Source organism: Aphelocoma coerulescens, chromosome 2, assembly GCF_041296385.1.
Source record: "Aphelocoma coerulescens isolate FSJ_1873_10779 chromosome 2, UR_Acoe_1.0, whole genome shotgun sequence".
NCBI lineage: Eukaryota > Metazoa > Chordata > Aves > Passeriformes > Corvidae > Aphelocoma > Aphelocoma coerulescens.
In genome coordinates, this window is record NC_091015.1 from 125,808,673 (window position 1) to 125,833,426 (window position 24,754).

General features: G+C 38.8%; 1 protein-coding gene and 1 long non-coding RNA gene across 2 annotated transcripts in view; both read left to right on the top strand.

Annotated features, from left to right (window-relative positions):
• Nucleotides 1-18,393, top strand: part of LOC138105092 (uncharacterized) — a 38,310-nt gene extending 19,917 nt beyond the window's left edge. Inside the window, exon 3 of the long non-coding RNA XR_011148382.1 lies at nucleotides 17,747-18,393. This is a non-coding gene — a long non-coding RNA (uncharacterized lncRNA). The remainder of the gene's footprint in view (nucleotides 1-17,746) is intronic.
• A 283-nt stretch (nucleotides 18,394-18,676) lies between these two features.
• PPDPFL (pancreatic progenitor cell differentiation and proliferation factor like) lies at nucleotides 18,677-22,099 on the top strand. Its single transcript, XM_069004725.1, has 5 exons — nucleotides 18,677-18,783; nucleotides 18,869-18,965; nucleotides 19,934-20,023; nucleotides 20,109-20,208; nucleotides 20,637-22,099. Exons 2-5 carry the CDS (start codon nucleotides 18,911-18,913, stop codon nucleotides 20,647-20,649), a joined length of 258 nt encoding a protein of 85 aa, XP_068860826.1. The 5' UTR covers nucleotides 18,677-18,783; nucleotides 18,869-18,910; the 3' UTR covers nucleotides 20,650-22,099.
• Nucleotides 22,100-24,754: the final 2,655 nt, after the last annotated feature.

The following is a 24,754-nucleotide window of genomic DNA, read 5'->3' on the forward strand; positions in this document are numbered from 1 at the left end:
GACTGGGTTCATAAAGGAACAGGGCCTCTGGGAGCAGAATATATGAGAGTCTCGGTGCAGAGAAGGTAATGTCCCCTAAATTCATACCTTCTCTCACTTCTCAAAAATGTAATTTCCTATGGTAGCCCCAGAAATACCTTTGTGTGATGCAGCTGACTTGACATTAAGTATGGGACAATTATTTCAGTCTTAATGTACAGTAAGGATAAAGTGGAACATGACCTAACCCAGCACACTGGTGTCCCCATGTAAATGTGCCTACATATGTAAAAGTAGAATTTAGTTCAAACATTTATCTTTCACCTGACATTTTATTTTTCTTCTTTTCTGCTGTTTTCACTGTTTCTAACCAATTTCAGTTTCCTCAGTGGAGGGTAGTGGTTAAATATTTTCCACATGTGATTGCAATTTGAGAGTTCACCCTTCCTTAATATTAAAGGTAAATTAGAAAATTAGAGAAGTACACAAATTTAGGTTTTATACCTTCTCTAACCTAACCTTAATCTTCATCCTTTATAGTATATATGAGTCATAAAATTATGTGCTGATACAAGATAATTTTAAGAGCAAGAAATACTGCTGAGTGGTTGAGTCAGCAGGTTTTGTCCCAACAATTAATTTTCCAGCTTTTATGTTTGCATCCGCATTAAAACAGTGAACACATTATTCTCCCAAAGAATCCCCATCCCCACCAACTGAATGAAATAAAAATCAAATAATGAGCTAGGCAGAACTGTGAGACATGCACAGGCATACACATGTCTTTCAGAACCCTTACAGTATCTCCTTTACTTCTATGCATACATTTTGAATACATGACTTGATAAAGAAAACAAGATTCATGGTTTACAGTAGTATTCTAAAGCTTCTTAAAGAAATTGAAGAAATTGGAGACAACAATTGTATAATGTGTTTACCCTATGGGTTCTGTTCTTTTGTTCTTGAACAAGTCTGAAAACAATTCTGTATTGATAGACATTTAACAGATACCAGAAAAACACCTGCTGTCCACAGAAGCAGTTAATCTCAGTGCTTTAAACATAACCACTCAAACTTTTGCAAATTATTATCTTCCATCAGTCAGAGTAGATATTTTTTCCCTCAGAACATGCATATTTTATGAATGTAGAAGATTGGCATGTCTCTATGCAAGAAAAACATTTCTTATGAAAGCTTGGCTTTAAATACTTCTTTCTTCTCTTTGACATCTGGGCATAAGGCTGAGGAAGAAGGGTGTGGTTTTCTTTTCATTTTCTGTAAAGTACTTTGCTTTCCTCTGGCAACTTGCTGATTTCAGTCTTATGGTAAATTTCTTAAATGTCACTCATATTTATGAATAATTAAATTATAGATATATATTAGTATATTTTTGTACATGTGACTTTTCAGCATTTAGTTTTAAGGTGGAGTGTATGTGTTAGAATACATAAATACAGAGAGAGTACATTAAGAGAAAATTTTGTTGCTACAGTATGGTATTTTAAAAGGACTTACACATGCACATAGGGATAATGGAAATGGGAGAAATTTTGTACAACAGAAAATAAGTTGAGGACAGAACTCTCCTAGTGTTTCCAGCAGCAGAGATGTGCTCTTTCTCAGCTTTAAATCCATTATCAACAAACTTGGTTAAGCCGTTAAAATCCACAGAGGTTTGGTATTGTTCACACTGCTAGGAATCCCAGAATGTACATATTCTTAAAACAGTATGTTCTTGAAACATATCCCATTGGTTTCCTGTGAAAAATAGATTAAGAAGCCTAAAATAGAGAAAAAAGCCTAAACTATGGCTTCCAGCCACAAAGAGCCTTGCATGAGGCAGAATGTAATTAGGAATTTGCAATACAATGATGCTTAATGCCTTCCCAATCTGCAGGCTAATCAGGATGGTGCAGATCATTTATTCTGCAGCCTGATACAGCCTGTAATTGTTACCTTTGGGCAACCTTGTCCAGTCTGCAGTGGCTCCTTTTCTTACTGGTCTTTTGGGACATGGTTGTTGAATCAGGGAATAGTCTGAATTCTGAAATTGTGACTGACCTTGACTCTTGTTTGAGGGTAAATACTCATTTTAGTCAAGACTACAATGATGTATTGCATTCTGGGCTTTAATATTTATAAAACCCTTAGACAAAAGGTGCTGCAAATTGCAAATTACAGTTATAAGACTTTGCCCTGAAGTCTTTTTTTTGCAGTTAACCTGATCAAGGGTATTTTAGTTGAATTAGCATTTGGTCTGTATATTATTATTAATACATACCAAGAGAAATATTCTGCCTTGTTTTGCCTGATTTCAGGAGGATTTAAAAATGTTCTAAGCTGCATTAAATAAGGCAAAATCAGAATAATTCATTTTCCTCATAGTTATGGTGAGGTTCTGAAGCATCTTCGCTTAATACAAATTAAAATTCTTTGCTTATACATTAAATCAGAATATAGAGAGTTAGTAGCAAGTAAAAAAAAGAGATTGGATAGGAAATACTTTCGATGTGACTCATGATCATGAGTGTTCAGTTAGAAATCTGAACTTGGGTTTGTCTAAATGTCAGAGGATGTTTCTTGTACGTAGGATTCAACTTCCAGTGTTTTCCTCTTGCTGTTTTCACTGTATTCCTTTGGGTTACCTTTGCCCTACAAAAGGCTCTTTGTTACTACATGCTGTAGTATACGTGAACAGCAAATTAAAAGCAGAGGAACACATCAACAGCACAACAGTCTATTTTAGTACACAGTGAAACTGGGCTAAAGGTTACAGCTGGTTAGCAAATATTTTGGCAGAACATATAAAGGAGCAAAAGGAAATCCAGAGTGCTGAGCTTTACATTATCAAAGACTTTTCAATCTGTATTAATTTTTAAACACCATAAATTGCTTGGCTTGAACATACAGGCGTAAAACAGCATTCAATAACATTTTTCAATACAAAGGCTCCTTGAAACAAGGAGCTGCTGACACAGATCTTTTGAATACAACTCCACCATTACATACCTTAAATGAAGAAAACTTACTTTTGAGCTATTTCATATCAAGACAGCTGAATACCTTGGGTGGAAATATAAAACAGGATGAACCAGTTTATCCCTGTTTTTCCTCCTACATATGGTTCAGCAGAAACAGAATATTCTTTTAGGGCTTGACTTTACTGACTGGTTATCTTAAATTACCCTACTTAAATAATACCCACAGGGTTTAATTCACAGGAATTTAAATTAAAAAAACCAGAGAGAATGGGCAGACATGGTTTGGAGTGCAGAGAAAGGCAGTTCTAGCACAGGGACCACATGAGATCCCCTCTCCACATGAGCATCAACAGCATGTGAGCTGAAAAATGTCCCCTAACCTGAGAAGGCAAGTACAACCTCATGTATGACTCAGTCTGAAGTGCAAAGCTCTGCCAGTATGGATGAGTATTCAAATAGGCCTTGAGCTGGCCTTGTACACTGGGCACTCTCCTGTCAAGGCAGGCCTTTGGCCTGTGTCCCATGGCATGGGAAGGCCATGGTGCTCGCCTTGCAAAGCCAGGCTTGAGGTAGCTCTGAGCCTGGCAGCCCATCTCATGCTCAGTTTATGGGGTGGAGTACTTCACTGCAAGTGAATTACATAAGAATTTACAATAGCTTATGGAAGGTGTACTCATTATTAGTTTGACATTCACTGGACACTGTGTTTCAGCAGAGTTTTCCTTAAAGAGTACTACATAGAGATTACTCACAGAAGGCTGGGCAGATAATAGAACATTGTTTATGTCTGAAGAACAGGGATTTTCAGGGTAAAGTTAGTGTTGTTTCCTGTTTCTCAGAATTCCAGTGGACTTTGAGCAGCGCAGTATGTAACTTGGCATGCTGTGCTTCCAGATGCTCTACTGCGTATTTGCTCTGGTTCTTCAGCAATCCTCTGTATCTCACTGGCTTGATGCTGGGAAGAGAGGCAGGAGAGGTTACAGCTGAAAAGTACATGATGTTGTTTTGAACACATTTTTGAAAGATGGAGCAATATTCTGAACTTCCTCACCAGTTCAGTCTCTCTCCAACTGAATTAACGCCAGGGACTGATGGCAGCAGTCCTTGATGCAACAGAACCAGCATTTGAGGTTTTGCTTGAAATAAAAGTACTTCCCACAAGAAGTCATAAACTATTTAAAATGTAAGTTCTTTCACCTTCCAAACAGATTTTCTCATAATTACATCGTGTACTTTCCAGCCACTCCACAAAACATAAAGCAACTGCAGAAGGGATTGCAGTGAGACTCTGAATAAATAGAATCTATAGGTCAAACTACACAGATAAAAAAGATGTATGCTACATGAATTCAGCAGGGATTTTCTTCCACATGTATTTTTGAAAGTTACTTCCCTAAAAAGGCTCAGCACAGAGTCCATATGTAGTTATTATCATCCCCAAGTTTTTTACTTTACTTTCCTGACTTGTAAGCATGAGCAGTGAAAAATACTTCTCAATAGCACCCCAGGATGGATTCAAAGCAAGATATGGCCACAAATGGTTTTCCCTGAAGATCTATCTGCTTGTGGCAGCAGGTCATACAATTGGTTTTTTTTTTATCCTTTATATAGTTTTAAATTAATTTAGCAGGAAATTTATGGATTTTGACAAGTGAAACTGTTTCAGGACTTTCGTCAGAATGGGGTGCACAGACAATAACTAAAGAAACACAAACATTGGTGTAAAAACATATTTCCCTTCAAAAGTGGTGGAAGATGCCAGTCTTTCCCTTGCATCTGTAGCAAAAATAAATAGGCTTATCAGAAAAAAATGATGCATAAATAGTTGAACAAAAAACTATCTAAAGCATCAGCTACTATAGGGTGGACCTAGCAAGGGATTTCAATTTTTGAGGACTACAACAAAGTCTTGCTTTTTATTTCATAGTAGGAAAATCAGTATCAAGTAGGTACAAAGGATCAAATTTCAAAAGATGTAGTTTTGAGGGTTCAAAACCTTTGTGAGGACAGTGTAAGTTTTAAACTTCCAATACAGAGGCTGACTTGGAGTTACAGTGGTACAGAGGGGTTGCCACACAGAAGTGCTAAGCTCACACATATCCTTTCTGAGATGAATCAAGTGGCACAAAGATGCCTTGCTGTGCTGAGCATTAGAGGTAGAGAAAAAACGTACAACCAAGCTCCTTCCTGTCCCCTTGGAGCCCTACATGTCCCACCAGAGAAGTCAATGGTGCAGCCCATGTTACCCAGACTGTAAAGCCTGCAGTGGTACTGGGCTTACAGTGGAGGGAAGAGCACTCTGGTGGGGGTTCTGCAAAAATAGCAAAGAGATTCCGGCCCTTGGAAAGTTTCTTTCATGAAAGCTGACCATGCTTATTCTTTTGTATTAGAACTCAGCGAGAAAATTTTGCTCTTTTAAAGTAAATAAATTCTGTTAAAATCAGTGACTGCTCTAGTTGATGTGATTGCAATAATAAGAAAGGCTCCTTTCTTGTGTATCAGCTTTACTAGAACTCTACATGTGCTTAACAAGTAACAGTGACCAAAAGTAACAAATGATATCATTCTGGATGCCATTGTCCATAAATTGGAAAACTGAGATTACAGGAAAATGCAGGCAAAGAGTGGCAGGGTCTCCCTCTTTTGCTGCCTTCAAAGTGAGATCAGGTGTTTTCTGGAAGATATTATTCAGCCAGAGAGAAGTGGCAGAGGCCAATATCCTGTGGCTGCCGTTGTACAGAAGCTTGAATAAGTTATTTATGAGTCCTTAAGCTCAATAAAACTATGAAACACCAGAGGAAGGGCTCCAGCCCAAAAGGTATGGGCTGTAAAAGCTGAAAAAAAAGCAAGGGAAAGCAAAGACAGCAATGAGGAGAGGAAAGAAGTAGAACATTTCCAGTCTTATAAATCAGAAATTAATCCCTTGTCGGCAACAGTTTTACATCAGTGTAACAGCAGAACAAGACCTATAAGCAGCTGTGTCAAAAGAACCTTGCAAAGGAAAGTATAGTGCTTCTCAAACCTGAGACTCTCTAGAGGCTTTCAGGGGGAAAAAAAAGGAAAGAAGTTATAATATGCAGCTATAAAGGACTTTTTAGCTTTCATAGTATGTGAGGCAACTTAGTATTTTTTTGGATGTGCATAGGTAATCGTGTTGCATTTCTATGTTCTTTCCAGTGTCACATGCTTTGTGAGTAAATTTTTTTCCTGCTGCTGGTAGCTTATAAAACATTGATAGTAAGATACATGAGTAGTGCTGTAAGTACTGCAAAAAGGATTATAGTGCATGTTGCAGAGAACCAATAAACAGCCAACAATGTATGGGTAAATTTGAAATGACTGGCTGCTCTTCAACAGCGCTCTAGGAAAATTGTGATTTTCAGTTATGAACTGTTCAGTCAAATTAAAGTCTGATGACTGCCTCAGGATGTTCATTTATCACCCAAAATAAATCAAACTGAGAGAACAGGCAGCAATACGTGATTGTATTCAAAGGCAACGCATCAGCACCTATGGGTAGAATTTCTAGCAGCAGTCAGATAAAAGTGGCTGGAAATAAGACCACAACAATAGATCACATCAGGACAGGATATTATAGAATCTCAGCTTGGTTCATAAATATAAAATAATGATCTACCACTTTCATAGTCTTACCTGTCAAACTGTATTAAAAAACTTGAAAAAATGTTATTGTCACCTGTTACAGCTGAAGATTTGGTCAAAAAATTTAAATACTGAAATGGGTACATCGGCTTTTTTTTATGTATGCAGACCTGAAAACAAGAAAAAGAAAGATAATAGGGTATGTAACGCTCCTTTTCAGATTTTCTACCTGTAGCTGATATGTGCATGGCTCAGTCTTGCGTGCATGCATTGCCTGTGGGTTCTCTGCCCCCAAGAGTGCATTAAGCATTGGCCTTGACCAGGGAACACTGAGCAGGGAAAAATGCCATAATCACATCTACATAGCACAGCTGAGTGTGCTAGCCCCTCTGAATACAGCAAAGACATCCAGGATGGTGTAGACTTTCACCAGACAGGAAAATAGCAGGTGGTGGCGGCCTGCAGACTTTCATTACATCCACAGCCACAGTAGATCTACTAACACCAGACTGCTGTGCCATGGATCTAAGGGAGCCTGGCAGAAATAGCTTTTAAGAAAAAATGCCCATACATTTCTAGAAATGGAAAATGGAAAGAGAAGGAGGTGTGATATCTCTCCAGCACTGAGCAGTTTCTGAGATAGAACCATGAAAGCAATCTTTTGTGTCCATAAATTAGCACTGTGTGAATGTAAATCACCAGGAGGGGCTCATGATGCATATCCAGAACTATTAAGACTTGGCAAAACTGAGTTTGATGGTGGCATCTGCCATGCTTTTAGTGCATCAGAAAATCACAGAGATTCATTTGGTTCTGGCACAACTTTTGAAGAGCACAGTGAAGGAGATCCAGTAGCTGAATGGCCTCCAGAAACCATCCAGGGAGATGGGTTTTACTCTCCTTGAATCTGGAGATACCTGGAGCTTTTTGCCACCTCTGATGTCCTTTGACAATGTCACAAGCTGTAGCTTGCTGTAATAGAGTGATCAGAGTGTAGATGCTGTAAGGTAGCAGCAGGCAGTGATCTCACAGGCCCTGTAGTTCTGTGCAAGAACAGGAGACATCTTTCAAAGGAGATAGAAGAGCTTGCATGATTGCAGTCATGAAGCCTTGAGGACTCCATCCTTGCCAAAGCAGGAACATGCCTGTGGTAAACTAAGGGAACTGCAGACACAGACAAGGCTCTGCAGCCTGGGGCGTCCTTACTGTGGTCTTGGGAACGGTGCTGATGGAGGTTAATTCTGCCTGCTTGTCTTGCAGCACTGCAGATCCATGAAAGAAACAGCTGGACAGGCAAATATCTGCCTGTGTCAGATTTCCATGCAGCTCAGATATGTGTATATATAACAGGCCAGTGCTAATGGTGCATTTCCCAACTTTATTGCTTAATTCTTAATTATGTAATTCTTTATTACATAATTCAAATGCTTGCTTTCAGATCTTCCATTCTGTAAAAAATAATAATAAAAAAGTAAAAAGAGTGACTATTCTTTTAGGCGAGTATTAAGAATGTGCCGTTTTCCTCTTACAAACCAAAAATGACAAAAATTACTTCAATGATCCTTTGGCAAGATGCAAATTTACAGAAGAGGGAATTTGGAGCCATAAGGGAGCCAAGAGATGCTCCTTTCCAAGCTGCCTGCTGCCAGTGCAAAGAACAGGGTGAGCCAGATTTCATTTACTACCTGGAATAGTACAGCAGGGAAACCACAGGGAGAGGAATTTACTCACTGGGAACGCAGCTGCTTCACAGTCCCTCTTGTGCTTCTCAGGTGCTGCCAGAGCCACCCTGGTGGTTCTTGTGAGCCCTGCTCCTTGGGCAGACACCTGCACCAGTTCAGTCTTCTGGGTCTGAGCTTCAGTGTTTGTAGTGAGTGGATGACAGGGCCAAATTACACTATTTACTCCTAATTTCTGAGCTTACTATGACAGAAATGAAAGTGTTGATATGATTAAGTGCTAGAGTTTAAACAGTTCATTTGAGAAACCCTAAATAAATGAGTCAAGGAAAAGGAGAGAGTGCTTTAAAATTTACCAAACAGTGTCCGTTTCAGAACTATCACAGTTCCTATCAATTTCAAAACCCTAAAATCACTCACACTTCGATACAAATTTCTATTAAAACAACATTTTGCAACTAAATTTTGTGAGAAAATGGAGAAATTCTGCAGTAAGATTTTCTGATCTTCCTTTTGCTCATTTTTTGCACTTCTGGCAAATTAAAGAAGTCATTATGGTGTAACAGAAAAGGAGATAATTTTGGACTGGGTTACAATTAAAATGAATGAGGTTAATGAACTGTATCTGAATCACTGCTTTTATACTCAGAAATGGTGTTTGGTTCCGATGACATTTTATGTCTCTGTTATAAGTACTACACTCTCAGACAAAAAATATAAAACTGTATCTGTGATATGCAGACAAAATCCTAGTAATTATGTGCAAAGTGTGAGTGTCTGAGCATAGGACTTGTTCTTACTTGTTGGCTTTTAATTTATTGCTAACTGCTCCTGCTCTATATGCCTGTTTTGATTGATGCAGAGCCATCTTGTCCACATTTGCCTGAAATTCTGCATATTGCAAATTGTGCATAGAAGAATATGCCTAAAGATTTGAACCATTGAATCTGAGCTGCACTTATTTGTGAATATTTTCTTTAATGAGCTAATTAGGAAAAAAACCCCGCTTATTAAAAAAGTTAGAGGTTTTAGGGAATAATAAAAAAAAAAAAGGTGGGGTTTTGAGAAAGAAGCTCTCCAATAGTATTCATAAAAAAAGATTTCACTTCAGGTGTTTGGTATTCCTGGGTCGTCCAGATGAGATTACAAGGATACAGCTCTGTTTTTAAAACAAAAAGTACCTGAACCCAGATCCTCAGAAGTATTTAGAAACAGTTGTCTTGTATTCTGTTCAGGCACTGGTCCTTCCAAAGGCTGACAGCACCAAGCTGGTGAATCACAGAGCAGATGTGTGAGAGCTGAAGCCAATGCTGTGCAAAATGACTTTGTTCTGGCAGCTTGCCTGACTTTAACCTTGCTGTGCATGACCCAGCTCCAATACCAAAGCTCTTTCAGACACACAGAACTACTTTTTCCCAAAGGTGACTTACAAGAAAACTGTAGGTATAATGGCAAGCTGTTCTTTTTAACAATTATTTCTCAAACTGCAGGCCAGTACCTTTTTGGCAGTCCTGAAAGGGATTAAAGTGGGTTGGTCAAATATCATGTGGCAGCAGTTCTCTCTCAGGGCAGCAGCAGCTGCTGCATTAACAAGTGAGGACAGCCTAAGACTGTGGTTGCAGGATTGATAACCTCCTAAAATTGCTGACAGCAGTTCATTTTCTCTGAGGCAAAGGAGCAAATATGAACACTTGCAGCCAGCTATAAGCTCTTCTCTCTTGACTGATACGGAGGATCTAAGCTGCTGGAAAGTCTAATAGAAGGAAAGTGAGATGAACCAAGTGGAGATGGTATTTTCAGATTTGCATAAACCAGTCCTAGATATGTAAAGATCCTCTTGCTCAGTTCAAACAATCTACTCTCTGCATTTGCTCTGACAGTGATATGTGAAATTAATTCAGCACTTCTCACAGCTTCTTTTGCTCTCACAAAAGACAGACACATGTTCTGTATCATATTCTCTTGAACATTTTCAAGTATTAACCATCCAGTTAATTGTTTCCAGTTTATTTGGAGCAACTGTTTCACTTTCTTGCTCTGTTTCATTATAACGCTTGATGTGTCCTACAATACCTTTTGTAGCTTTGGTCTATAAGCAGTTTTAGTGGTCTCCTATAATTTTGTGGTCTTCTTTAATTTGCTTTTCTCAACAAAATTCTTCAAAGGGAGTAGATTGCATTGTTACAGCTGGGAAATAGGAAATAGGGGGAGGAATGGAAGGAACAAATTAGCAGTAATGATAACCTGTGATCACACACATAATTATTTAGTGTACCTTTCCATTACTGCCAATTCCAGTGTTCCACCAAAAGTCAACTTTCACACAGAGTGTGAAACACTTTCCATTCAAAATTTATAAAGGATATGTTGGACTTGAATTCACTTGAGAAACTTGCAGTTAACTTAACTGCAATGCAAGCATGCAAGCAAAAGGGAGGAAAAAAGTGAATTTAAGCAGGGTGAGGGAAATGGGCTGTGCACTTTCTGTCTGATCAGACTCCTAATACCTGAGACTGACCCTTGTGAAACCATTTTACAACTGTACTTCAGTAGTATGAAGATAAATGAAAAACTGCCTGTCACTATTTTCACTGGTAAATTGGGAAGTAGGTAAACTCAACCCTTGACAACAGATCTAGTGATAAGAAGCAGACAGAACACTGACCAAATGAAAATAATATGAAAACTTCATTAAACTGTATAGAACTTTGACTGCACTATCGATTCTAATCTTTAGACCCTTGTCTACGTTTGGTTTTTCAAACTTGTATCTCTGCTGGTTCAGTTGCAGTGAATATGACCTCAGATTCCTAGGTCTTGTGACATGTAAACAGCATATCCTGACACAGACCAACCAATTGCATCCACCTTATACTTTGGTGGAATGTTTGTGGGTTTTTCTTGTAGAATTTGTAATATGTTTGCTAATCTAAACCTGACTGCTTCATTCACACTCCTGGACCATGAAGCACATTGGAAAAAAGAGGTCCTGTCCTTTATGGCTCCTCTGGATTTTCTACCAAGAAATCTAAGACCTTCAGCTAGGAATCTTTCCTCATGCCTATCTATGCCCCCTGTCTACTCCATGATTCTATGAAACATGACTTTTTCCCTGCCTTGAACAGAGAGTAATTTTCTGCTAGTCTGACCCAAGTTTGTGACCTCCAGATCTTGGGTTCTGGCATACCTGAACAAAATACCTGTAACTGTTAAAACTAAGTTTCCAGTTTAAAAATGGAGTCTCTATTCTGGGCTATATTGCTTTCTCCTTTTCTGAAAACCCTTCTCAGCCTTTTGGAATCTTCTCTTTGTTCTTTATGCTGTCTTCTATTTTTGGACCCTGAATTCCACAGGAGATGTCTGTGCTGCCTTGCAACTGCTGGTCATGCAAGGGGATGAAGCCTTAGGAACACTAGAATACTTTGAAAACCAAGATAGATCAACAGACCTTTAAGAGTTCAAACATGTTTATCCAAACAGGACAAGGGAATTCTAGGTCAAAGTCCAAAAAAAACCTTAGAAAAGCAAAACAAGATAGGAAAACAAAAGCATGCAGATAAAATACACAGTACATCACATAACAAATAAATCATGTCAAAAAGTGTTTCCAGACATAACTACAAAGATGTGTAGACAGGGGGACATGAAAAAGCTTCTCACTGTCTTTCCTCTGCTCCAGGAAATGCTGCCAACTATGTCTTCATTGACAGTGAGATGAGTTTACAGTTGGAGCAAATTCTGCTGGGATGCTGGGCACTTTTACCTTGTGAAGTGCTCAGCTTGGCTACCTTTCCTTTTTCATAAGGGCAACTTGAAGTGCAGTGTCAGTATGTCACGCTTAGAGGCTCAGCAATGGTGTCAATCAGGATTGAGACTGGGAAGAATGATCTCCCAAAGAAGTTGCTTGTCTGGCTCTTTTCTCTCCCTTTTTGTTTTGGCTCCTAAATGGTCACAGAAGCAGAGATTGGCAGTGCCTCTTTTCCTCTTTTTTATTGCTTTATTTTTATTTTTATTATTTTTATTTTTATTTTATGTTGCATCTTTAAGGCAGGAGGCCCTCCCTGGTTGTGTGAATGGGACTGTGCTCCAGCCCTTGCTGGGCTAAAAGACTTGGCACTGTGCATGTGGAGACAGCTTTGTAGCAGCCTCAGAGAAAGACTTCCCACCAGCAGCATCTCTGGAGATGGAAACAGCCTCTGCATTAGATTCATTAAGATCTAAAGAAATGCAATAACTGGACCCTAATAAGCCATCTACACCCAAATGTTAAACATGGTGTGTTTTCAAATGGATGCCTTGGAGAGTTTGTTTGCCAGATTATTGGACTCTGAATTTTACGTGATGTCATGTTAAATTTACTAACCCTTAAATTAATGCCAGGGAACCTTGTCAGGAGACAGAACATGATTGTTCATACTATTAAGATATTATAAAGGTCCTGGAATGGCTTAGGCTTAGGGCTTTCCCTGGCTTCTTCCCAATAAACTGCCAAGCAGCTTGGGTTTTAACACAAGCAAGAGACAATTCCTCACCATTTTGATTGTAAACATCTTATTTTGCAATGTGGCTGTTGGTCATTCCATACCAGTTGTCTTCAGGGCCAAAGAATGGTACTAAGCATATTTAAACTACAATTTCAGATGAAATTAAATGTGTGGGAGTCTAGAAAAAATGGCAGAGTCTCTGGTCAGTCCTAATGGTGTTTTCACTTCTGAGGTTTAATAATTCAATAAATTTAATAATTTAATAATTTTAATAAATTGGTTAAATTTTGAGAGAAGAAGGAAACAACAAACAGAATGAGCAGAGGATCTGACCTGACATCCTTGAGTGATAAGTTCCACACTCCCAGTGTTTCTCCTCTGCAGGCTGGGGGGATTTGTGAGTGAATTAAAGCTTTCGTGTTTCTTCAGGTGTTGCTGTTGCAACCTCACCATGTAGGTGTAAGTCTGCCACACCTTCAGGATGTAACCTGGCTGACAGTTTGCTCTAACAGAGCTATACAAGTACACTTTGGCTTCTTAAATTTGGAACAGTTCTGCTCTGTGATGTCCTGGGCCAGCCCTGTTGCTAGGTTAATGGGAAATTTTCCAGCTGCAAAATTATGAATATGTTCTTCTTGTTCACAAGTTCCTGATTCCTTTTGCACCTCATGCTGCTCCATTCTGAGCATCTGGCCTGGTGACAGAACAACTAGTCAAGAAATGAGGATGCCAGCATTTCTCAGTGCTGAGGAATAGTGTCTGTGCACTGTGGGGCATGATGGGCTACTACCACCTTCTAGGATGCCTTTGCAAAGGTATCAGGTTGTGTTCAAACTGGTGAGCCTGAGTCCATTCTACCTGCAAGGACAGAGAGAGAGTAGGTACAGAAGTGAATGAGAGCAAAGTCTGTGTGTGTACATCAAAACGTACAGTACTCTTTACAGCAATTTGAAAAAGTGGATGCTATTTAATAAAATGTTTGTTTGAACCAAAATAGACAAGAATACTAAAATATGCAGTTTGGCCCTGCATCTCTGTAATGGATGTGAAGTTGAAGAACAAGCCAACTTTTCTCGTCTCCATAGATCAATAAATTTCCAGGGACATATTGAAAAGGTATATAAACATGCCTATGTTTCAATTTTGCTTTATCCAGTTACCTTCCAATCAATTACATATTCTATTTTGTAGGAATACAATTTATAACCCCTACATCTGTTGATGCTGGAAGCTTAACTCTTCTTCTTTGGAATACTTAAGAAACAAAAGTAACAAAACGTCCAAGTATTCGTATGCCTTCTGAGAAAGATGTAAAAGATGTAACAGGTTTAGTGTGCTGGAAGAAATTTATCAAGTTTGTGAAGTTTGTTGCATATGGATCCAAAGAAAAACGGGTTTCACTTAAATACTAAGATAAAACTAAAATGACAAATGTTAAAATGTCTTTGTTTTCGTATGAGTGTAGTGCTGCATTGGACATTAATTGGGCTGAATGAGGAGAAATTTGTAACTTTGAGCCTGTGAAAACTGGCATTTAACTGTAAATGCACAAAGATGTACTAACAATTTAGCAATGCACAGTATTTTTCAGTATTTTGGCCATGCAGTTTGTATGTAAAAGTGTGTGTTTTCCCTGCTTTTGCTGATATTTCAGGCGTTGTGCATCATTCAGAGGTGTGCTTCATGCACTCTAGAGATCAGTACTTACCCTTTGCTTTTGATGTTATCTCATACAGTATCTTAAATGTTCAGGAAAAAGAAATATTTTTCTCTTCATTAAGTGTGTTGTTTTGTTTGTTTTTACCAATTTTATATTCACATTTGTAGTAAAGATTAAAAATAATAGGAATGAAAGAAAGTGCCAGAGCTCCCAGTAAGCACCACTTTATTACTGGGAGTGGTCTTTGCTACAGAGCTGATGATTTGCAGTGGTTCCACACACTGCAGTGGTGAAGAAAAATGTTTCTTGTCCCTTCTGTGCTTAGGCTCTCCCCAGCAGCTCTAATGCCCTATGTATCTTTTGCAGGCTACATGCAATATGAAATTCCATTCCCCTGCCAACTCTCATTCTGCCATTTAATTCTTCATCAATACCTCAGCTCCTCTTGGTTTTGATAGATGAGCCCTGCATTCCTGCTGAGCTGTTTGGCTTGGAGGAATATTTAAGAGTAAAACAAATGAATGAAAAAAAGCAAGTGATGGCCCTGGTCCTTGGAAGCAGCTAACAAACTAAATAGGTTTTGATAAGTAATTTTTGCATGGCAAAGTTTTTTTACTTCACATAGTGGAACTATGAAATTTCTTTAATGCAAGCCTCTTCTATAGACTCCTTTCAAAATATGACAGAACAGGTATGCAAAATAATTTGTTGAGATAGATAGTGAATAATTAGAGTTACTAACAGATCAATGAAGGAAACATTTCTGAAAGTTCTCTGAAAATGTTAATACATCCATTACAAAATACCACTCAGGGAAGTTTGGTCTTCTCATGGAGAGCCATGGTCAAACTGGGACACACTTGTCTTAAAAAAAAGAATGATTTATACTTTCTGTAAGAACTTTGAATGAAATGCTAGTTGTGGATGTGTAATAAGACTGATTTTGAGTTTAGCTCAGTTGGTTAGAGCACAGTGCTAATAATGCTAAGGTTGTGGGCTCGATCCCTGTATGAGCCATTCACTTAAGAGCTGGACTCGATGATCCTTCTATGTCCCTTTAAACTCAGACTATTCTGTCATTCTGTGATTTATGAAAAGGTGCAAAATCTGCTTTTCCAGAAGCTTGAAGGGAGAGTACACTTAACCCTCATGTGCCAAAATTGTTCCTTTCTGCATACGCATGTGGAAAGATTCTTTCACTCAAATTGCTCACATCTTTCTAAACACTGCCAGAGTACCCATACAGTCGTTGGAAGGACACAGCCATGAAGCAACACTGTACAGTTTCTAATGCCAGAATACTCTTACAGAAGGTTAAGTGGCAAGGAAAAGTAAAAAAATAATGTCATAAAAGTGCATGGAAGAAAATACCCGAAGCAAGTCCCCATAAAGACTGGCACCATGCTCACAGATATTCCAAGAAATGAAAGAGTAGCTAAGTTTATTAGATAAACTTTGTCTAGTGAATAATTAACAGATCAGCTTCAAAGTGTAACTCAGTATGGCCTGTTTGTTTTTCTTTTTGTGACAGTGATGTTTTCCTTTTAACATCTAATAAAGGGTTATATCAGGTAATCCTGGCATGATAAGGTGGGAGATTTATCCATTTAATTGGTTATATTGATTTAATTTTTAATTTCAAGTTACTTTTTGATAAGTATCCGTGTTTGATGGGATCACATATCATTCAGTACTGTGTCTATTTTAGGTTTGCATATACAAATATTCTATTAACCCCGTTGTTAAGGTCACAGTACTAGTCAGCCAAAGGGCTGGAAATGTACCATCTGTAAATGCATTTTTACAAAAGTAGGGATTATGTACTATTTATTCCATAGGACCCCTGCCTCTTTTTTGCATAAAGCATGGGTATGTATGAAAAAAAGCATGAACTGATTTTGTTATATTCAAGAGACTATAACATGCCTTTAGTTGGACTACTTCCATATTCATGACAGAATTCGAGTAGTGATGCAGCCAAGGCTTCCAGGGAGAAAAGAACAGGTCAGTGGTCAAGGCAATTGAATGCTGTCTTGAAAGCTAAATTGTAACCTTGCCCCTGAGTTTGTAATTGATGCTGAGTTACTTAGATTAATCATAGGTGGCCACTAACCATTTTTTTCAATGTCTGATTGAGAATCTGATTTATCAACACACTGAGTACTTAAATCTGGATCTGAAGCAAATGACAGCTATAAGTGGGTAAATGAAGTATGGCATAGTGCTCAGTAGTTCTAAAAAAAATAAAGTCCTAAACTGCTCTCATATGAGACATGTAAGCTTTGTGAATATTTTTATCTTAGCTCCTTTGGATCTCAGAATACCCTCTTGTTAGCTAAAGATAATAATATACATTGGTTTTGTAGCAATACTTTAGAGTAATTGTGCCAGCATTTTAGAAACAGTCTGCCAGAATGACCATGCAAGAAAAAACACTGGTGAGACCTGCAGTTCTATATTCAGAGGATTCTGTATTCTTATTAGAAGAAAATACAACAGATAGGACATAATGACAGATTAAGTGAGAGAAATAGTGGAAAATTTCTCATTAAATAATTACTTTCTATTCCAGTGCATTAAACAGGGCTCCAAAACAAAAGTGGTAAATGACCATATATGCTAAATGATACAGTCAAATATTACACACACAGCAGTGAAGCAGCTGAAAATTTTACAGACCTAGTGTTCCACAGCTCCTGAGTATTTTGGCACAGCTCTGAAATGGATGGATATTTGTGAGGTTTGCAAGAGAGCTACTTATTTCTGTGTTCTTGCCAAATACAAAGCCTACACCATGGGCATGTTAGAGCTAAACAGCTTTTCTGATAATGTCCTTGACAAACCTATGAGTAGATTAAAACAGGATTTTAAAGCAGAAAGAGAAAAGAAGATACATTAAATGACAGTGTTATTAGCTCTGTCTAGGACTACAGGAGGACTACACATGTCCACCCTCACAGCCCAAGACAAGCATTGCCCATGCCTCTTTGGGGAGAAGCTTCTCTTCTTTCAGGAATGGATCTGATAATTTAGTAGAGTGCTGAGTGTGAGGGCATTTAAGGTGACAAAAACAAATGGGGTGTTGCAGAAGTTTATTGCCCTCAAATAGAACAGGACTGAAGATGGAAATTGATTATTAAGGCAGGAAAGGAGGTGACTGATACAACGAGCTAATAGCTAATAGTATTAACAAGCTAATACATTTAGGTATCCATAAACAAGAAGCTGCAACAAAAAGAGTAGTACTCTTACAGCACTCTTACAGTGCCTTTTTACATAACAAGATAAACATATGGGGTAACTGGTGCTAGTGCTTGCTACAAACTCATCTGCAAAATATTTCGTGTGTTCATCTTGCAGATTTCTCAGTGATGAGCCTTCAGTCTTTGCTCAGGAGAGACCACCACATTGTCAAGACTCTGACAGCACATCAGTAAAAAGCCCTATGAAAATACACTCTGCTTACCTGTTACAAATGCTGTGTGCGTATTGTTTTAGAGGCATTTTCCCTGGAGTGTGGTTTACACCCTTACAAATATGCTAGGAGCTATTATGAGCTATGTCCTTATCATCTGAGATAGAATGCATTATTCAAGCAGACATGTGACAGTAACATGGTGTTACACACACTATATGTCTGTGTTCCTACCCATAGTTCCTGCTAGGAAAAAAAAAAAGTATAAGAAATTTTGTCGTGGAGGAGGAGCAAATCAAATAGACGAAGCTGTTTTGTTGCTTTTTCTGTTGACAGTTCTGAAAGATGAGGACACACACTGTTGGACTAGTTTTGCCATGCTATACGATTACAACAATGTAAAGGACCTTTGCATTTATCTCAGGAAGGTAAAAGTAGTTTTGTGATGTATCTTGGACTTCGTTCTAATTTTACCAACTTTTACACGATCACAGGTTTTGCTCATTACCGTGAGAGTGGAGATCATTCCTTTGGCTTCACTAAAGAAAATAGTGTGTATGCACAGCCACGTTCGCATTCTGAACAAAGATCTTTACCCAAACAGGCGCCTGTCTGCTTCACCCTGCTCTTCCCATTCCTCACAGGGAAGAGGATAACTAACGCAGCAGCCCTTAGTCCCGCCTGAGGCACTCCAGAGATGTGCTCTGAGATGACCCGCAGGGAAAAGGACGGAGGGGGCCGGTGCGGGACGCGGGATCCGCCGCGAACTGTCCCGGGCCGCGCCGGGCAGGGGCTGGGCGGCTGCAGCCGAAGGCTCCGTCTCCTCCTGTCCCCTCCCTCCCGTCCCTCCTGTGCCACCGCCCCCGGTCGGGAGGAGCCGCCCGCCGCGTCCCATAAAGAGCGGCCCGGGGCGCGGCGGCGCTCGCTGCGGAGCGGGGTCCCAGTTCTGCGTCTCGGCCGCCGCTTTCGCTGGGACACGCAGGTGAGCCGCAGGGCCGGGGCAGCGGCACCGCTCCCCGCGCCGGGCGCATCCTGTTCCCCGGCACAGCGCATCCTTTCCCCCGCAGGCTTCTCCTGGAGACAGGCGCATTCCCCGTTGTGTCGCTGCTATGGCCTCCGTCCCCTCCGCCGGCTGCCTCCTGGCCAAGAACCAGTACTACCGAAGTGAGTGCTCGGCGCGGCCGGGAGCTGCGTGTTGACCCCAGACACACCCCCCGCCCTTCTCTCCCCTCTTCCCTTCTCTCTGCCTGGGGATCGCCCCGGGAGGGAGGCTGAGCCCCCCGAGCCTCTCCGAGAAACTGTCCGGGTTGTTGGCACTCAGGAAAAGTGTCAGAATGTGTTTCAGGTGATGTCTGGATGAGCTGGGGGCAAAGACTTGTCTTTAGTAGTTTTTAATTTCTTGGAGAGTTTTTCCTATCATGGAACTTCACTTTTAATGAGCACCTGCTTCTGGTTATTCATCAACCTTTTCCCTTTTTTTTTTTTTTTAATTACTCTATTTAGGATTGTTTATTAGGGTTATCCTATACATGCATATAAATATATGTTTGATTATAAAATGTGACCTAGAAAAAGTGCTAGCCTAGCAAGCCATGATTTCTACCTGTACTTCCTATTTATTTTGCAAGTTTAAACACAATACAAAATCAATTCACATTTCTGTTTCTAACTATGTGAAATAATCATTGCTTTGAGAGTACATGTGGTGTATTAGGATTCCTAGCTCCAGGATGGACACTAGTGCAAGTATAGTAGTATTTAGTTGTGTCTCAGGGGAAAGTATTGCAGTTGGGGTGTTGTGGACTTGAATGTTCAAGGATGTACTTGCTTGTCTTGATAGCAGTGTGGCCATGATATTAAGTTTTGTCACTGATTTCAGTGAAGGTTATGCAGATGGATCTCAGTATGCTTTTAAGGGAAGAGTAAGCAGAGTGAGAGAGAAACTGATATAAAAGTTCTTATAAAAAGGACTGTAGTAGAACAGGATATATAGTATAGAAGTTACACTCTGTAGCTCAGTGAAATTGTTTCCTCTGAGATATCAGCATGTCTGAAAATCTCCTGACATGTAGTGCACTCTCTCAAAGCTTTTTTGTCTTTTCATTACGTGTGTCTCTGTTTTCCACGAACAGCAAGACTGAATTCGGAATCCAGTGTTTCTTCCAGCTCCTCGTGCTGTTCAGATGCTGTGAACATCACAGACCAGGACAAAGCATTGCATGGTATTGTTCCCTTCTTTGAAACAGTTTTCAGTTTTTCCTGTTATTCACCCAATGTCTAATGCTGTGGGCTTTTCTCCTTTGGCAGGGTTACCTGAGTTAGTTGATAAATATTGGTGGATAAAAAGCTTCTTCCATAGTGAACCCTCTCCACCAACTGTTGGCAGAAAAACACTCTCAGCAAGCAGGTGAGTTTTTTTACAACAGTGGGAATAACTTCCTTGCTAATTTTCCTTTTGGTAGAAGTGTTAGTAAACAAGTTATAATCAGCTAAAACCACCTCGTGGGTTGCAATGCTGTTTTGATGACTTAAGTAAAATACATGTCAAGTGTAAGGCTATAGAACCTTTCCATGTTTTCATTTTAACAAATGAACTCATATGCTGCTTTGCATTGTGCAGGTGTTAGTGCTTGTTGCTGTTTCACATTTATGGTGATGTTTATTTAATCATCTACCTATAGAACTTGCACACCCATTTATACAGTTTGGCCATTTTACATTATGTTAAAAAGCTGAACAGAATGCATTCAAAAATAATTAGGCAGATAAATAAATATCTTTGAGGTAAATACAATGAAGATTTTACTTATAACTTTTTTATATATATTTCTTCAGTACCAACAGTTGAAAAGGACAGCGTGATGGCTTTTCTGACTGAGATGCTACGTACAGACTTGTTTTTCCAAGAGGCTTGGGGTCTTCCTTGTGTCTGGGTTCAGCTGCAAGAAGAAAACAAAACCTTTAGGAGAGTGGAAAAGTGTATTTTCAAAATACTTGTCAGTAGCTAAAATGATATTGCTTAATGGACATACCCATGGCCTACCGTGTTCTTTCCAGATTTGCCATAATTTGAGATGTCTCTCTAATGGAAGTTTCCAGGATTAAACATCCTGATGATTTACTTGAATAATTAGAGAAAAGTGTCAGCAAAAATAAGGCATCGTAGGTTTAGGAGGAAAATGTGTATTGATTGGCTTTGCAATAGGTGATTCAGTTAGGTTACCTTTAAGGTACCAGCTCTGTGGGCAGTCACAGTGATGTAAACAAGACTCAGATCTATAATCCAGAGTAGGACTGCTGTGTGGCACATGTCTTTTATCCAGTATTTGTGTACCAGTTACAGGGTGTAAGTTGACAAGAATCCTTGTCAACAGCATTGCTTTTGGAAAGCCCAATTAGATGAAGAAGCAATAATCAGTTTGGGTTCTTTGATCAAGCAAGGTGCATAGATCCCAGCTTCAAATACCCAGGTGCAACCTTCACTCCTACCTACGTATGCTGGTATTTGAGGACAGAATAGAGGAGATGCACAAGAAATCAGTAATCCTAATGGACACTGACCTCTTTCAAGGAGAAGAGCAACCTTAATCAGAGTTGATACTTACTGCTAGTTCTTTTTAGGTTTCCTCTGCCTGCTTTGTTGTGGCTTAAAGAGCTACTTGCTCCTAAGTGACTAATTCTATCAATATTCTGCTGTCAGATTAGTTATGGGCTAGATCTGACAAAGGATTCCACTCAAAGTAATCACATTATTGTTGTTATCCTTTGTCATGCTCTTCAAAGGTACTATAATATTGCAATGCTGAAGACTAAATGAAGCTAATTAGTAAATAGATTGTTTATTCTACTGGGCATGACTGAAATGCATCAGGGATTATGGAAAATAACAAGTATTTAGCTGGATGATAACGTTTTTGACAAGTATCTATGCAACTTTTTGATGTACTATCAATAAACCTGATATTTTTCCATCACTGGTTGAACTAACAATAGCAAACATTAATGTAGCCAACATATTTTTATTATAGATGAATGGTTGTCATGGTTTTGCATAACATAACATAACGAGGTATATCAAGTGGCTGCTTCAGGAAGCTTATGGTCTTGGTGGAGACAATAAATCCATGGTAGATTACAACAGAAAAGAGCACAATTCTGAAAACATGATTTCAAGGGTCTTTAAATTGACTTGTGTCTTACTTTACTGCTATTGTATAGTTTCATCTTTGTCCTTTCTCTAAGTGTACAGAATGACTATTTTTATACTAAGACTTTTATGAATAAAGATTTGATCATGACTTGTTTTTGGCCTCCAAAACCAAGCTGGTGTTCCATGTTGCCTGTGGTGCAATTGGTGTGTGGGTTTGGGTTTCGTTTTTTAAATATGTATTTATTTTCCTGTTGTTTTTTTGGCATGAAGTAATTGACAAACTTAAAGTGCCCTCAGAAGTCTGTGTTGTGTGTGCATCACATTCTTCCTTCAGTGACTTCAAGGTCTGATGTGAGTTAAAAAAGGAGTGCAAGATAGGAAAAAGCCCCTAACACCTTTTTCTATAAGACCGTGTTTTAAAGGAAGAGAAAAAGACAACATGATATTTGCAAGTTGTGATTGTGACTCTCTTTGAAGGTGCTTGAAATCACAGAATAAAGAGATGCTGTAGGCCTATAATTATTATACATGTGAAATACCAGATTCAGGAAACCCTGTGGAAAAGAAGTGACAAGTTTCCATATTCCTCATTGAGCTTAAGCTGCTTCTGTCCTTATAGAGCCAAAAAGCGGGGTGCAGAACAGGCTTAAAGAGCTGATAAGCTTTTAAGACCCACAAAAAACCCTCCAAACCAAAACACAGTTATTTTTCAGGGAGTGGTGAGGGGACGAAGGCTGCATATTGTTTGCTTTCATCTGCTTAGGCTCTATGAATGACTTGTTTTTGCAATGGCATCAATGTGACAGAAACCTCTGCTCTAGAGAGGTGTCCTCATGCCATCCACATCCTCTTTTACTGTGATCAGCTCAGCATTTGGGCAGCACCCCTGTCAACTCACAGTGATTTGTTCCAGTTCTTCAAAGTATGCAATGAACCAGCTCCATTAATTAATATCCAATGTCGCTATTACAAACTCCTGAGAGGATTTGGCTAAATGGGACATGAAAATGCTTGCAAATAAAGGGCTGCATTTTGTCACATCTCAGTAATAGGGAAATGTTAGTTTTCTTGATTTAAATGCCAATACAATGTACCTCTGAGAGGAGGGAAAAGCCAAAATTTAATTGATTTTAAAAGAAGCTGAGATAAATAGAAAGGGGAAGCTATATTGTATGTTTAAATGCAGCTTAGAATAAGGAAAACAGGAAAATAGTATGATTTCACGTGCCAGTCCAGCCAAGACAGGTACAAATGTTTGATCGATGATTAATTTTAATAGAAAAAAAAAAGCTTTTTTGCTGTTAAAAGGTCTATAGGTAGAGATCTAGTTTAAGTTAATCTGTATATTGTTATCCATAACAAAAAAAGTAAGTATTAGAAAAAAGTAAGTATTAGAAACAAGAATTGTGCCAGCATGTAAATACTAAGTTAGATCCAATGATCATGACCAAATTAGAAATGGAGAGCCGGCCTTGAGAAAGACTTTTTTTTTCCTTTACCTCAAGCACACATATAGCAATGATACTTAATAACAGACCTCCATTTCTTTCCTAAAAGGGAATTTAAGTTGTACTGTCCTGGTCCTACTAGTACCTATTTGAAAGTCAAAATAGAAGAAAATTCTTGTACCATTTGTTTTGGTTCAAGAAGGATGAAGTCTGCCCGTTCTGCATGTTTAGTGAGAGAAATTCATAATAATTGATTTTTTTCCCCCAGTTGTTGCTATTTGAAAGAAATACTGTAAAGTTACATTTCTTTCCTAGAGTTTTCTTTCCTATATGTGAAATAAGCAATACTGCATATTGTGGATGGACAATAGTAAGGATTAACTCTAAAGACTGTAGCTATCACAGTGAAATGGGATTTTTTTTATATACACTTGCTTTTTCTGCAGAAGAAAGAATGATAAATGGACCCAGGTAAATATAACAGGTTTTCAATATAAGAATAAAGAGCAAATCTAACAGCAAGTAAAACTCTTTTTGAGTTGTTAGGAGTAAGTATTATTCTTGTAATTTTTTTGTTAGGGTCAGTTCTCTTTGTGGTATTACAACATTCTGATACGTTAAAATAATTGCAAATCCCCTCATTTTTTTTCTTTCATGATCTTAACTAATAGTCCATTATTTCTTCAGTCTTCAGTCTCAATGCTTCTGAAAGCAGACTGTCTGTTACTGTCACTTCTCAACTCTTCTATGAAGGAAAACCCAAGCAGGGTTTACTCAGACATTTCTACCAGGATTAATATGGTTTGCAAAACATTTCTCGGGTTATTGCACTTGCAGCTGGTGACTGAAAATTTTGACCATGACCATGTTCAATGCCCTGGCTGACTCTTCATTGATGGAAGGATTCTGTCAGATTTCTTTTGTCATGCACTCTGTCATATGCCGTTTTAAGCTGTTCTGGCAGTAGCAGATGTGAAATATACTGTTTGTAATCACTGGAAGATAGGTTTTTGTAATAGAAAGAGGCTATCACTACTAAGGAAAAGAATTGGATCAGTGTTTTGGGAGGAAGTTGTGGAAAAGCATATTTTTTCCCTTTTTTCCACTTCCATCCCTCTCAGAAACTGTGGAGAAAGAAATTGCTGTTTCCCAGCCCTATGACAAAAGAGAAGATTCAGCTCCCACTTAGAGTACTTGATGGTATGTTCAGAGACAATCTATTGACTTTTTCTCAAAAATAAAATTATAAAAGTGCTTGTAGTCAAAATGACAGAACATGATCTGGACAGAGATATAATGTTAGAACAGCTCATAAAAGGAATATAAAAGGGCTTATACACTCAAAAAGTTGCTTT

What these genes read in the sequence shown, in the direction of transcription:
- PPDPFL (XM_069004725.1), top strand. Translation starts at nt 18,911, where the DNA reads ATGGCCTCCGTCCCCTCCGCCGGCTGCCTCCTGGCCAAGAACCAGTAC. An exon ending in CAAGAACCAGTACTACCGAA is followed by an intron (nt 18,966 to 19,933) that starts GTGAGTGCTCGG and finishes TTCCACGAACAG; the next exon opens with CAAGACTGAATTCGGAATCC. An exon ending in CCAGGACAAAGCATTGCATG is followed by an intron (nt 20,024 to 20,108) that starts GTATTGTTCCCT and finishes CTCCTTTGGCAG; the next exon opens with GGTTACCTGAGTTAGTTGAT.